Raw genomic sequence first — 15,965 nt, forward strand, 5'->3', positions numbered from 1 at the left:
TATTAATTAAAAAGGACCCTGAAACCAAGAAGTATTCGGAATTGATATTCAAAATTGACCCTGAAACCAAGAAGTATTTGGAATTGATATTCAAAAAGGACCCTGAAATCAAGAAGCATTTGGAATGATTATTCAACATTGAAATTTTCGGAATGATTATTAAAAAAAGACCTTGCAGGATATCGATATGAGACTATTTTGCGAAGTAGCCAATGAATTGGAAAAGTTGTGTTATCACATTTTCCGGTTCGTAAGAAAATTCTACATGTATTGGCTTTATTCAAAATTTCGAATGTTTCTTTATAGATTGTGACACATACCCTGTTTTACCGGTTATTCTATGTAAATGAATAAATGAGGGTTAAATGGCTTGATTTTTCTTAATCAGTCTTGCCAAACTTGTCTCATTTATCATGGATATGTGCATCAAAACCTGGTCCACCTAATCAATGCGAAAAGTATGCTTCCAAAATGAATAAAAGTCATGAAAAGTCAATAGTGATGGGAGGAAATTTCTGTACATATAAGATGAATTCCTGACATGTGTAAACGACTTCATGCACTGTCAACTGACTCAGATCTCTAAGGCGCAACAAACCTACTTATACATGATACCTTCTATGCATAGGTCTCCAAATGCTACTCATTCAAGACACGACACATTGACAGAACACCTAAAATTTGTCCATCCTTAGCAATTTATTTTTTCCTTTATGGCATGATTGGCAACTCTTAGTTGCAAACTCTACTCTGAGTATAGCTATTCTAACAGTTCCCTTGAATTTTTAAGAGTATCTCTAGTCCTCACCAAGGTGAAAAATTCATTATTCTCTAAATTTCCTCAAAGATTATATCTTAAATATTTCAAATGGAATCAAGTAATTCACCAACTGTAAATAGTGAAATAATTGCTGTGGTTTTAAGGTTGCAGTTTTCATGGTGAGCACTTACTGAAAATTTATCACACCGTGAACATTTGCTCTGCCTGCAATGTGCTACATTTGTACTACAGCTATGTTCACCGCAAACTTACAACACAGGGAACATCTCCCTTCCCCTCCTACCACAAAATTAAGTCCTCTCAAGCTTAAATCAATTTACAGTTACACCGACACTGATTGCAAAAATGTAGAAAATACATGAAGTGTTATTGACAATAAGGATATCTACTGCAACGTTACATCAAAGCTTTTCTCCTGGTAACTATTTTTGCACAAGCCCTGTTCTAATTAAATAATGATATGCAATGCATCTGTACAGAAGAACAACTAGCCCTAGGTCTATCTTACTACATCTCACATGTCCTACTAATACGTAACAATTAATATAAATGGAGTTTCTTACCCTGCTTGTATAACTATCAATGAGCACTTCACCATATAAGATATACATCTAATTACCTTTCAGTCAATAAACATACAAGACCCACATTTTCAGTGACAGCCTTACAATAAAGATACATGAAAAGAAAATACAAGGTTAATATACAAGCACTGTTATATCTAGTCTGATCCTTAAGCGGGTATCTCACTAGGTTATGCCTAATGGCATCAAATTGTGAAAGGAATTTGCAATGTGGCACAAACCAGCACCAACGTGTTGCCTGAAAATGCAATTTTTTGAAAATCAAAATGGTGGCAAAATGGTGCAAATGGCCGCAAAGTGGTGCGATCATTGCAAATCTCTTTTTGACACGAGGAATTCTAATAACTGTAAATTAGTTTTTAAGTCAATGGCATCAGAGCCGTAATTAGGAATGTAACATTCTGGCCATTGTTCCTGTAGAGGTCACATATTTTACCTGTGTGTCGCACATCAGTGTGAGCGCAAGGGAAAATTTGCGAAAATTTGCCACAATAATTTGCCGCACTCCAGTGAGATACCCGCTTTACCTCCTACCACATTACCTCAATGAAAAGTGGCCTGCAGGCCAATTTGAGTTTCTCATGAACAACTACACAGACATTCAAACAAACAAATAGCATGGAAAGTAGTCAAAGGTGCTGTTTCACACGAACAAGGCTCACTCCAGCTATACTTTCTCTCCATCCTCTTAGTTTGACAGATAAAAGGAACCTAGGAGAATTGGAGAATTTGGAAACTTTAACCCTCTGAAATACTATTTTCTGCATTTTAAGGGGGGCGAATTTCAAGTAGCTTCATTTTCAAGTTTGCAAAAGTGTTGTGGCACTGTAGACAATCTGATGAAAATGTCATGAAGTTTTGAAAATGCTATTTTCTTCACTTTAAGGGGATCAATTAAAAATGACTGTTTTTCAAGTTTGTCAAAGTGTTGACCATTTGATGAAAATGTCATTGAGTTTTTAATTTTGCTTGTCAATGTGGACGGATAATGGCTGAAATATGTCCAGAGCAGTAAAATTCCATCCAGCAACAGAGGAACAGATGACGAAGAGAGCCCTGCACACAAAACTATAAGAAACTACAATGCAGCCATCAATCTTGGTTAGGCTTAGGAAAACAAATGTATTTCTGGACCAACCCTAGCAAAAAGCTGCTGACACTAAGTCTTTCTTGTGTGTGTGTATACTGCTGGCAAGAGAAATTACGTTTTTGATCTGACATCTGAAATAATAAAATTCAGAAGAGAATTCCAAGGAGTCTTGCAATTTTTCTAATCGACTTCCTATATCACACACTCTGTTAACAATTTTTTCACAACCATAATCAGAAACACAGTATCAATTTCCCTTGGCCTTATTACAGGTGTGCTTTACCAATTTGAATCATGAGATGAGTTTACATTTCAACCAGCACACAGTACATCAATCTAGCATTACCTAATGTATTAACCTGTAGGCATTTGTGCAGGTTGAAGTGTAAACCTACATGTAGAGGTGTTGACCTATCATGGCACGTCCTGGTACATGTAGGATGGTCCTTTCTGCTGAGGTGGTGGGGGGACAGGCTGTGGTGGCGGTGGGATTTCTGTAGAGCTATCCAGAGGGCCATACCTTTCCTGTGCAGCATCTACAACAAAAACAATAAGAAATTGAAGATCTCATACCTCTATGAAACATTTCTATTGTTTGTAAATTTCTTGTTTCATTCATTATTATGAACTTCTCACTGGTTCTCATAAGGCAACAGACGTGCATATAGCAGGAAATTGAAGACAGGAAAATAGATTTTCTGGCACCTTGAGTTCATGTTTGTTCATTCAGACTTTTGCAGTGCCTATTTGCACATAGGCAGCAAGTTTCCTTGCTGTTTCAGTAGCAGGGTTTATGTTTACATGGAGGGGTTACTAGCCCTTCCCCCTTTAATGTGCTCGAGGCACCTGCTTGAACACAGGACCCCCACTATACCTCCTTTCCGAAAGACAGTGCAGCCCCAACCGAGATGTCCTGACTCTGGGACTTGAACCAGAGTCTCCTAGCTACCAATTAATTGGAAACATTAAGCTAGCTACCAGTTGAGCTACAAGCACATCCCCTTGGGTTCATGTTACAATCTACTGTTGAGTGTTTTGTTGACCAAGCATACTTACCAAAGTTCATGTACATCTCCCCTCCTCTCTCCCGGTACATCTGGTACAGCAGTAGGCAGGTGAAAGGTTTCAGGATCAGGTTCAGAATGCCCATGCTACAAGCTCAGGGTTAAGGATGTACTGCACAAAATGTTCCCTTTCCAATCAGCTATTATAATAATACAAGTGACAGGTTTATACTTTATTATTCTGCTTACAAGTTGACTTGTAATTATTCTGCTTAAAAGTTGTACAGACATGATGTCCCATTATACTATCATAGAGGTTTGTAATGTCAAATGAAATGAAAGTCTAGGATTGTTTGATGTAACAACAGAAATGACATTACATGTACAATGTTACACCATAATACTAGGCAGTTACTAACAACACATTTGTATAATGAATTGTTAATTTTCCAAAATGTGTGTTATCAGAATTCAGATACTTAATTTTGAGACCCCTCAGCCAAAAGGTATGGGAAAGATCAATGGAAGACAATTAACATAACACTGACAACAGTTAGTAAAACTGGGAAACATATCAAATATAGGTGCAGTATGTATAACAGTGTTTCCGCCAGACCGCGACTGAGAGGCCGTCCACTTGGGGAGGGCCGTACCGCGAAAATTAATTGACCGTACCGCGAAAATTAATTGACCGTACCGCGAAAATTAACTGACCAGGAAAAGTAACTGAATGTTGTGATCAGAAAAGACTTTGTTAATTTTTCAAAATCAATTTGTTACGAAGGTCGCTATAATACTGCTTCAATCGTCACAAAATGCGATCTATATTGACCAGAAACGCCTGCAGTGTAAAGGGGTTTTCCCGCCCTGTGGTCACGTGACATCTTGCCGTCAACCAATCAGAGCACAGGTTTTATGACGCGGACCAATCAGCGCTTAGAACCTTGCATATCAATGAGCTTAAAAACATGGCGGACGGCCCGGGACGGGGTTGCGACTCGAGCGAACGTCATGACTTATGTGAATTCATAGCGAAAAACGATTTATCTACGGTACATATGGAGAATTTTAACGGAAAAACATTCAAAGGAATATATATTGAGTCGAATACGGTCAGAAATGATGGCGAATCGCGGCAAATCACGACGTAGAGGCTGAAATGCACGGGCGAAATTCTTGGTTTGTTTACGTTTTTCCTTGTTTTCTTCGATGACTTTCTTCGATTGAGTCTTGAAAAACGGGTTTTTAATGAGATCACCGTATGCCAAAGGTACCGACATCGATTCTTCGCAAGCTTAACAATAGCAACAAACAAAAGAGTGTGAATGTTCAACGACATAGAGCGTCCCCACGCCCGCAGTAACAAAGAAAAACAAAGAAATTATGCCGACCTCTCGTATTTTTTTCCCGATTTCTCGGCATTAAGTTTGTCTTTTTTTAAAGAGGACGGCCTATTTCTGAGTTCAGGCCGTCCAAAGCTACATAAGGCCGTCATTTGACGGGAAGACGCCCCTCTGGCGGAAACACTGATGTATAATATACATGAAAATGTGTCATAATAATGCACTATAGTAGTACATATACATGTATTTTACAAGGATACCCAACAGCAAATCTGAACTCATCTCGCACTGAAGGCTGAGCTGTAGTGGAAAAACATAAAATCACGTAGATTTAGGTCTACCCAAAATGTAAGAAGATGGATCACAAAGTATCACATGACAAATCAAGAAGCAAGGACTAGTCAATGTGTTTATATATATTTTTTTACATTACAGCAGTCTTGTCTTTTTTCTACCCCTTTATACTGTTAGTTTTATTTGATGATCAATATTTTGGTTGCATTCAAATAAATGGTTCCATAGTACCGCAATCACTATAAGCCTTTGTTCATTCCTTGTCTACACCAAGGTATGCTACTTACCATTCTGGTTCTGGATGGATCTGCCATAGTAGATCCCAAAGTGGATGATGTCTAGAAGGATACTAATTGTCATGCCTGCAAGGAACTAAAAACAGAGGCACAATTAGAATAATATCATCCACCAAATTCAAAAAGAAAGCCAACATTTGAAAGCAAATGCAAGATATTTCACTCCCCATCCTTTTACAATGTATCAATGGACTATTGTAAAACCACCCCTGTGGAAGAATTGACCATTCAAACAATTCATATGCCCAGGTTGTGACCTACCATAAAGATAGCATCTACGGAGTCCTTCTGTGCCACTGCCCAGACACCCACAGCTAACACTGTAAAGTTGCACCACTGGTAGGAGGATGGGAGCCACTGTATCGCACCTCCCATACATGCCCTGCAAACCAACCAAAGGAAATACTTTAAGGCTATTTTGGTTTGAGGCACATAACTTTTGCAGCATGCTGAAAATCAAAAATCTATGAAAACTTCATGAATCTTAAGCTACTGGTTTGCTAATTTTTTTTGCTTGTGTCTTACTTAAAGGGTACTCTCCAAGCAGAGGAACTTGGGTCCGGCAGGTTTTTGACGTGTTTTTAGGCGTTTTTGTCGGGCTTTCTACTTTGTCATGTTTTTTTGTCTTGCCAACCCACACCTCTGCAGGCAGACGGAAGCTTCAATGCCTAATAAACTTTATCACTTCAACACATTACAAGCGTTTAACAAGAAAGTGCGAAGCATGCCCGGCCAGGCACGGGATTCCTTTCCCACGCGCCACAGAACTTCCGGCCCAGTCTAACCAAGGACATAATCCTCGGTCTATCGCGGTCGTGGCATTAATTTTCATGCCATGTTCTTACGCTTCCTCTACCCTTTGGCTAACTGCAATTACTTTCGTATGAAAATAACAGCTCAACGTGCAGCCAAAGACATCTGGGGTTTACAAAGTCTCCGCGATACTCAACTACGATCCAGGCCATTTGGGCCGTCATACCAGAAGACGAAAGTACAGCCCGAAACAGCCATAGGTTTTCTCATTTTTAGTTTTTACTCCCCACTGCGGAAATGCAATGCTGTAGTGTGAGGATATCGTAGAATCTCAAATAGTCTCTAAACTACTACCCGCAAATACATAAAAAACAATCAGGAAGCCATGTTGGAAAGTCGCTGCGATGTCCGTCAGCGAATGACTTGCCTATCGTGACCGCACTTCAGTTATACCATCCAAAAACCATCAAAGAACGAATCACACAAAAATCTGTACAATCCTCTGGTGTCATTTGGGGATTTTTAAGTCTCTGTTGGTAGAACTCCATCGCCAATTTCGCTGTTGTCGTTGAAAATTTCCCGTTCAAATCTGAACACAGCGAGCGGCAGCAACGGTAACCACATGTAACGTAAACAAGGTACGTGTTCTCGTTCGTAATCCATTTAACGATATGCCAGAGATAATGATAATAATAATTACCAGTAATGCAGTTCAAGTTAATACGTAATACACATTTATTTCATATGTCTTGTTCATTAATCATTGTATTTTTCTTGTGAGGTATCCGATGGAAATGCACGTTATGATGCTATCAATGAGCATACAGGCGTGGGATCATGGACACCAGCCTGTCGCATGAATAGGGCAGTCAGCGGGGGACCGGCGCGGCCTGGTGAATGCCGCTACACTTGCCGGATGTGTGATAATCCGGCGCAGTAAAATTGTTACCACTAATGATAATCTAATGGTTCTCGGGGAGGAGCACTGCCACCTTTTTTTCAATGGAAGTAATAGGTTTGTGCCGCCCCGAGGTCAGTGCCTGCAGAGGTGTGGGTTGGCTAGACAAAAAAAACATGACAAAGTAGAAAGCCCGACAAAAATGCCTAAAAACACGTCAAAAACCTGCCGGACCCACTCCTCTGCTTGGAGAGTACTTAAAGGGTACTTACCAGACTGTGAGCACCCAATGTCCTAAGACGATAGCCTGCAAATAAGAACAACATATTGATAAATATACAACACACAATGTGAAGCACATGCATGTAATGTAAATGCTTGATATTTCCATAAGGGCAATGTTTAAGTACTTGTTTACGTACGTCGGCTCCCATTACAATATTGCATGAACTTACACATCTATCAAGAGTCAAATTCATTTATTTACTTGTTAACTAGTTCACTTACAAAATAGTTGACAACAAAATTGTTAAAAAATGACATGGCTTAGATTCTTGACGGACTGAAAGGCAAGATTATAATTGCTCCTGGTAAAAGTTGTCTGATGCAGGTCTGCAGAAAAAAGGATTTTGAGATATCAATGTCATCATCACCACCATCATCATCATCATCATCAGGCAGATCATGAGGTGCCGTTGTAGTATCCAGGATGTAATATGATATGTAATATGATAACTACACTACACTCTCTATAGCTACTGGCAGGCCAAAGAGTCACAAATCAGTATGAATCAGGGGGTAAAGTCTGCCATCTCTGACTTCCAGAAAATGTTCTTGTTTTCCCGATCACAAATCTAGAATCACACTAGTTTATAATATCCCAACCACACCCCACTATTTCCATGTTTTCTAGTGCATTCTTCAAGCATCATAAATGGTCTTCTTACAAATTACGCCTACCACACAAGGGTGACCAATACGAAACATGTAACATTGCCTGTAAAAAAATGTACAAAGCTACGAAAAGCAACACATCTGCTTGGATTTACCAGCACATGTAAATAACTCGCTCCCCCCACCCCACAGACAGATCGATCAACAGCACATCAGCACCCTGTAAAAGTGTAAACATGTCAAGATAACGCCTAACGTTAGACTACTGAAGCTTCAGGCAGAGCAGAGACTAGGGGCCCACTAGTACAACATTGTAAACAGTAGAATGCAGCGTTAAACCCACCTTCAGGTTGACCACAGTCATGTTCAGAGCCATGACTGCTACGAGCTAAGAGGAATCATGTGACGATGATGGCTGACTGTCTGTACAAGCAAATGACGTCACGGTGTTGGTCTCTTCTCGGTGTTTGTGGAAACACAGCTTTAATTTCTACCCAAAAACATTTAATATTTTTTGTTTACAAGAGTAATAGCGTAAGTAATACGTCAATATTGGTATGATATGTGATATTATGATAATGCTAATTGTAAACAACACACCCCTATTTTAAACTCCACTTGGTGTGTTCTGAAATTGGGAACGAGAGGCGTGTACTGGGTACGAGACGATATCTGACCTCACCAAGGAATATCCGGAACTTGTGTCGTTGTTTTTACAACAAACTTTCATTTTCTCCTTCCACCAGTTCTTCTGTCAGATATCTCTCGTTTCCCCTGATGTAGACAGTTGGACGCCATCTCTGTGTGACCTTCATGTCGGTAGTAGGGACCCCTGATGAACAGAGACAACCGATTTTTCCCCGCGCCGCCAGTGGCTCGACATCTGGACCGGGGTGAGTCCGAAATATAAAAATACATAAATGTATTTGTTTCTACGATTTTTTCATTCCAAATATTCCTACAGCATGACTAAGTTGTGCGTTATTTATCACAAAGAAGTCAGAACTCATCAATGGTCACCATTTGATTGGCATGTTGACATAATTTGACAGCACACTGTTTATATGTTATGAAGACCGGCCAACCGAAAGGTGGGAGGGGGGCGAATTTGAAAGTTGCTTGAATATTATTGATATTACTTGAAATCAAATTATATTCGTGAAGTTAGAACTTAACTGAAAATAGTCACATGTTCAGGTGCTTGTGTGTCAAATGGTGCCAAATTTTAACCAGCGATAAATGTTCTTATCATAAAATGATAAAGAATTTTCCATTTTGATATTTATAATTGGTAGGCAGACTTTTGTTGAATTTTCCCCATCATGTATATTTTTCACAGATTTGAATATAAGGGATGACTTGATTGGGCGACTGCTGCCTCAGGCCCGCCAAGTCGTGATTCGTCGTCGGCAGGCGTTCCGTGAGCGTCGCCAAGCGCGGCGCGAACGGTATGAACGAGTCCAGGTGGATGGAGATATGCTCAGGTACGGCATGTATCTATCTGTTTCTGAAAAAATGTCTGTTCTACTATTTGTTTGTTTGTATCGCATGTCACGTAGACACTAGCAATGGGCAGTACAGTTACAAGTTGCCTGAGACAGGACTGGTTGGTTTGATCCTATCACACTGGGGTAGACCCCTACTCTTATTGATAGGTGTGGGTTTTTTTTTCCATATGCTTGAGGTGTGGCTCTCCTTAACATAAGGCCCTTATCTAACGTCTCATCCAAAGGACTACAACTCACTGCAGCAACCATCTACAGCTGGGATATAAACTCTAATTTGAATATTTTTGATATTAGGCACACAACTTTTGTCCATCAAAATAACAAAATGACACATTCTGTAGACAAGTCTGAAATGAACAACATTTTTTGTTCTCTTCCTTCCACAGTTACCATCCAGATGAAGCCTGGAGGGTAGGAGTGTTTGTGTCGTCTCAGCCCATCACACCAGACAGGAACTACTTTGAGGTAACATCACTGCTGCTTTTGAACAATTTATTGTAAATCTTGAAGAAATATTTGCTGTGTCATTAAGTTAGTGTTTTTCGTGGCTGCCTGTTATGACACAACTGACTGTTGATCTTGAAGAGTATTTACTTTGTTTTAAGTTAGTGTTTTTTTGTGGTTGCCTGCTGTTAAAATTTTACTGTAAATCTTGAAGTATTCTCTCATCAGCAGCTGTTCTGCTTTCCACAATATGGCACTTGTCTTAACCCTCTCCTTGCTACCTAACCATGTAACCAAGACAAATTTGGTGTCAAAAGGCTACTTCAGCAGGGAGAAGGTTGAGTACATGTGTTAACATTGTTGTTCTTCTTGCCAGATTGATATCATTGATTCCGGTTTGCTTTCGACAATCGCCATCGGTCTAGTCCCGCTGAACTACCGCCTGGACCACCAACCCGGCTGGGGCGTCGACTCCGTGGGCTATCACGCCGACGACGGAAAGTCAGTGTCGTACTCATCTGTTTCATCTCAAGACAACTGGGTCGCCCCTTAAACTTATATATTATAAAAGTTGATTTCCAAGAGGGCCCAGTTACCAGTATATACAGAACAAGACATGTAACATTCAGTGACGTGAAGACAGCTGTAGACAACATTCAGTGGAACAAGTAAAATCTGATATGTCAAAACAAAATTGCTGTCCGTAACTCAAAGTGTGAATTTTTGTGGGCCGTTCCTGTATTTTCTTCAACCTAGACTGAGATCTGTCCTTGTTAAACTTAGGCCACACAGATTGAATTTGTTTGTTCTCAGATTCAAAAAGATGATGTTGAACTGGAAGATTATAATATAAAAAGTCTGATTGTGATGTAAATAATGTACCTTGAACCCATGTTTCATAACTCATTGTTCTATCTCTTATCTTGTGAAGGCTGTACAAAGCCAATGGACAAGGCAGGGCCTTTGGTCCCAAGGGTTTTGTTGGTGACAGACTTGGCTGTGGCATCAAGTTTGACGAGGAAGGAACACACGGGAGACCTGCGTCTACAGTTTCAGCCTTCTTCACGCACAACGGGAAGGAGGTCAGTTATCAACACTAATACAGACCTCCCAGAAATGGCTCTCATTTATGTCTTACGATTTACCTTCGTCAAGGAGGTTATGTTTTGGGGAGTGTGTGTTTGTGTGTGTGTGTGTGTGTGTGTCTGTGTGAACATGAAAATTCGAGAACGCCTGGGTGGGTTGTCTTGATATAGGGTATGTGGGTAGGTCTGATGACACCTTGAAATGATTTGCCCCATTTTGGCCCCCTAGCAACTTTCTAAGGTACTGCACATGCCCCAGAATAGTCCCAGAAAGCCTGTTTCCTGCACACTACAAGACTGACATATGTTTTGTGCTGTTCCATCTTGGACAGCTGGGAACAGTACAGGTTCCCAGCCCCCAGAAGGGATCCGGATGTTCCCTGCTGTAGGAATGGAAACATTATTGTCATGTGTGTTGTGTTGTTTCATGTACAGCTGGGCATACATGTAGTACAGGTGCCCCTGCCCCCAGAAGACCTGTTCCCTGCTTTAGAGATAAGTACATGTACATAACTGACGTGTGTTGTCCTGTTTTATATCATACAGCTGGGAACGGTACAGGTGCCCCTGCCCCCAGAAGGCCTGTTCCCCGCGGTGGGGATGCACTCGGAGGGGGAGGTTGTGCGGCTGCTACTGGAGGTTGAATGGTGCCAGGAGGACGACTCCCTCATGATGATTGACAGCTGTGAGGAGGAGTGGGCACGACTGCACGATGTTCGGGTCAACGGAGCGGTAAGGACCAACGTTAACGTTGATATGGTTTGGAGCCAGTAGATTTGTATGATGGCCAAGTGGTGTTAGTGACAGATATTCAAAACAGACACAAACATATTTCCAATACTGGAATATAGTACATAGTTTTTTATTTTGTTGATTTATGACTCTTTAGGGTAGTCCTTAAGTTACAACAACTGATTTCCAAAGAGGAGCTTATATGTAGTAAATTTATAAATTCTTATGTATTTTCATAAACTTAAGGTTCAAGGCCTATATAGCAAGACATATCAGGAAAATTACAGGGGTGATTTTTACTCCTAAAGCCTAGGGTTGGTCTTGCAGTATGTAACTTTTTTTCAGTGATGTGAAATGTATATAAAAGTTTGTATACTTGTCCATGGGTGTTTCAAATGATCCAATTTCATTATTCAAAAATCCATGAATTCACCTTCTCACAATGTTTTTCTCCCTGTCCAGATACTGGAGTACACAGGACAAGGCAAGAGTATTGTAGACGTGGGACTGGCACAAGCCAGATATCCCCTCACTCCAACACATCACTACTTTGAGATCGAGATAGTAGATCCAGGGGAGAACTGTTACATTGCTATAGGGCTCACAAGGAAGGTATGGGTCTAAACACTATGAGATACAATGTACAGTCAAAACTGCACAAGAAGACCACTCAGGGGACCAAAAGATTGGGTCTATGTGGACCCGTGGTCACTATTGACAGGATTTGTAATGCTTGAGTCAATGGGAAAATCATCTAAGGGACCACCAAAAAGTGGCTACATTGGCCAGGTGGTCGTCATCCTATAGGTGGTCACTTATACAGGTTTGACTGTATGGGAAACATTTTACTAGTAGAAGTACTACTATGAGTGTATATATATAGTCATATACTTAGTCATATTTTTTAGATTTATATTGTTGATGTGTATGTGTCTGTCTATCAATATGGGCTGTCAAGCCCGAAATAAACAATTAATAAATAAAATATATGTTTTACATTACAGACCCATGGCTTTATGCCACATGTCTACATACTATAGAGTCACTTTATCTTACAGTCAAAACTGCCCAAGAAGACCACTCCGAGAAAATCTGGTCTATGTGGACAGGTGGTCACTATCATTTGTCAATGGGACAATTATCTAAAGGACCACCAAATATGGTCACATTGGCCAGGTGGTCCTTATGTAGAGGTGGTCACTTGTATGGGTTTGACCGTGTATGATGTATTCTGCTATATATGCTGAATGATAGGACTAATAATTGAATATCCATCTATTTTAGTTCTGTTCTGTGATGATAGGTTGGTCTAAGTTTTGTAATAATGAACGTTGTATGTTACAGATGATTGTTCTATAACTGTGCATTTTGTGTTGTGTCCAGGATTACCCCAAACACAGACACCCAGGCTGGAACAAAGGGTCTATAGCTTACCATGCAGGTATGTCATTGATATTTGGAACAACGTATATTTCTATAACTACCGGTATTTAGCAAAACAAAAGTCACCAAATTCAATCTGTCAGTCAAGTAGCCATCAGCATGGCATAAGTTGCAAATGGTGGGAGAGCCATAAATGTAGTATGAATCTAGTAGGCTTTTCAATTTCAAGTTTTTCATTCCTTTAACTTATAGTCCCATGTACTTAGTCATAGGTCATTTATGATCCCGAGGAAGCAAGTTCAAGCTGCAGTAGGTCAGGAATTAGATATGTGCATCCTATTCTAAGTTAAAGCTTTTCAACACTGGTGTTCATCTCACAAGTTCGTGATGGATACAAATGGGGTATCAATGTAAAGAGAAATAAACAGGGTTTTCACTGGTTATACTGGTAGCGGAGATACTAGTATGACAGACCAAATTCAAGTTCCTCTTGCTGAAATTTTACTAGACAGCAGGGAGAAGGTAAACTTCAAGCTGTTTAGATACTATGAAAGGAAATAAGTTTGTGTGGCCGTAGCAAAACAAAAGTTGAAAGTGTTTTGCTTTCCTCCTCAGATGATGGTAAGATCTTTGTAGGCAGCGGTGTTGGAGATGCCTTCGGTCCACGGTGTCACACAGGAGACATCATGGGCTGCGGGATCATTTTCCCTCGGGATTATAACCTGGACAGCGAAGGGGAGAGCGACAAGAGCTCACCTGACGACCCACAAGGACAGCCCAAGAAAAAGGTATGATTGTGTCTTTATTTACTGTAAATTCATCTATGTTGCAGTAGTTTTATTTTGCGGTAGGAAGAAAAATAGAGTTCCATAGCTACCATTCAGGTATGTCTCAGATATTAGGTACAACACATCTATGTATAACATAACAAAAGTTCATCTGTGTTGTACATGATAAGGTGCATATTGTTTTCACCAGAAAAAAACAGGCATTGAATTATTTGATTTTTCCCTGCAGGAAGCGCGGAACCAGCTGGAGGAGCTGGTGGACATGTACGGCGGCCATGACAGCAGCAGCGACAGCGACAGCGAAGACGACGAGTGGTTCCAACACAACGAGGAAAATGGCATACAGGTCCAGGTCGGTGAAATATTATGTTATGTTATTTCAATTCATTTTCATTCAAATTGATATCTATTTTACCAGTAGATACACTCTTGTCCCTGGATACAATAGATCAATAAGTCAATATATCATAAGGCCACGTTATCTCAATTTCTTGGTTGTTGGATTGCCCCTTTTCTGAAAAAATCAGGTACCATTCAAGATATGAATCAATCCCGAAACGCTCATGGGCATTACAATCACAGCTAGAATGAAAACTTTTCAAAGAAATATTGTGGGTTCTGAGAATTATGCTGTAGAGATAAGTACATCTAGTGTCATCATGTCACACTCTTTTGTTTTAATTTAAAGACAGAACAACACACAGTTGTGGGTAGTATCAATGCTATAAGATTAAACAAATCATCTGCCTACAAAGTCTGTTCTGGAAGCCTTTATGTTTTACAATAGGAACTGCAATTTTTTTTGTCTAAAGTACTGGAAAATGAACTCTTGATAATTTGTACTTTTCTTCACTCCCCAGGTCTTTTTCACTCGCAACGGAAAGTGCCTTGGTAGGAGAGACGTCCGCATCCCAAAGGGCGGTTTCTTTCCCACGGTCGGCATGCTAAGTAGCGAGGAAAAGGTCCGGGTTGACCTCCGACCCCTCACGGGATAGCGCAATATCTCTGTTCTGCGGGAAAGGGGAGGACAATCAATTGCCTGGACCTACACGGACTTCTGCGTCCAGTTGCTGTTTTTACATTTGAACTATTCAACAGTCCGTAAATCATAATGTACTTGTCTCGAGAATGTCACATTCTTCGCAGTCCCGGTTTATTTTAAGACACTACCACTTCATTGCTGCCCATTTTTCCTTTGCTTCAGAACCACAGAAAATTTGTAAGATTTTAAAAGCTATGACTTTGAATTGTTGACAGAACTACATGCTAACGAACAACAATTGTTTATTCCCTGGCGGAAACTGTAGGGGCCATGAACAAAACAGGACGGGGCTGTTCTGTTTTTATATGATAATTATGCCAAAATGAATCAGGTTCGTGGATGTATGATATAGTGATGAGACTATTGACACTTCTCTGTGAGATAAATTGGCAATAAATCTTTTGGAAACAACCTTGTGTGTTGGTGACTGTTCAATGAACTAAGTTATGTTTGTTGATAGATCACAGGAAGAGTAGAGGTAGCTGCAATATACTCCTATATATACTGCTAACTGTGGATCTGAACAAACTCAAACTTAAGGAGTAGTGTATACCAGCATGTTCCACAGCCCCAGGTTTTTCCATTATTTCAGTAATCCTCAGCTCATTGCATGACTTATGCCCTACCTGTTATTCTGGTCTTTTTCATATCAATTGTTGTTGGTCATTAGCAACATGATTCTGTTGAATGGCAGAATGGCAGATGTTGGAGAAAAACCTGATTTATACTAATGGACCTTAACTCACTCAACCCTTCTTACTCCCAGAGGGAGCATGGCTCCTCCTAACCTGTTAATGGACTTCCACATGGCTCTGTCCCTTGCCACCGCCAAGGCTGTGAAGTGTGAAGATGCCAAGTACTTTGAATTAATCTCCAAGCAGATGTAGTTATGTAGATAACGGCGCGCCTCTCGGCTACACAACTCCCTCGGCTACACAACTCCCTTGCCGGCATTAGAGCCCCCCCCCCCTCCCAATATATATGCCGCCGTTATAGGAAGCCTGCACAGGGGGCTACTTAAACACTGACAATGAGCTCTTTCTAAC

At 40.4% G+C, this 15,965-nt stretch overlaps 2 protein-coding genes across 2 annotated transcripts; one reads left to right on the forward strand and one right to left on the reverse strand.

The window, feature by feature from the left end:
- Positions 1-680: 680 nt before the first annotated feature.
- On the reverse strand, positions 681-8,394 carry LOC136422368 (type-1 angiotensin II receptor-associated protein-like). Its single transcript, XM_066410090.1, has 7 exons — positions 8,281-8,394; positions 7,316-7,350; positions 5,654-5,774; positions 5,384-5,468; positions 5,063-5,102; positions 3,512-3,606; positions 681-2,991 (listed from the first exon to the last, which is right to left on the reverse strand). The coding sequence occupies exons 1-7, from the start codon at positions 8,311-8,313 to the stop codon at positions 2,870-2,872; spliced, it is 531 nt and encodes a 176-aa protein (XP_066266187.1). The 5' UTR covers positions 8,314-8,394; the 3' UTR covers positions 681-2,869.
- A 180-nt stretch (positions 8,395-8,574) lies between these two features.
- On the forward strand, positions 8,575-15,330 carry LOC136422367 (SPRY domain-containing protein 3-like). The gene is made up of 11 exons (XM_066410089.1): positions 8,575-8,830; positions 9,277-9,421; positions 9,832-9,910; positions 10,266-10,390; positions 10,821-10,971; positions 11,521-11,706; positions 12,169-12,318; positions 13,090-13,147; positions 13,705-13,877; positions 14,107-14,229; positions 14,738-15,330. The coding sequence occupies exons 1-11, from the start codon at positions 8,773-8,775 to the stop codon at positions 14,870-14,872; spliced, it is 1,383 nt and encodes a 460-aa protein (XP_066266186.1). The 5' UTR covers positions 8,575-8,772; the 3' UTR covers positions 14,873-15,330.
- The last annotated feature ends 635 nt before the right edge of the window (positions 15,331-15,965 follow it).

The sequence above is a fragment of the Branchiostoma lanceolatum genome, chromosome 17 (assembly GCF_035083965.1).
Source record: "Branchiostoma lanceolatum isolate klBraLanc5 chromosome 17, klBraLanc5.hap2, whole genome shotgun sequence".
In the NCBI taxonomy this organism is placed as follows: Eukaryota; Metazoa; Chordata; class Leptocardii; order Amphioxiformes; family Branchiostomatidae; genus Branchiostoma; species Branchiostoma lanceolatum.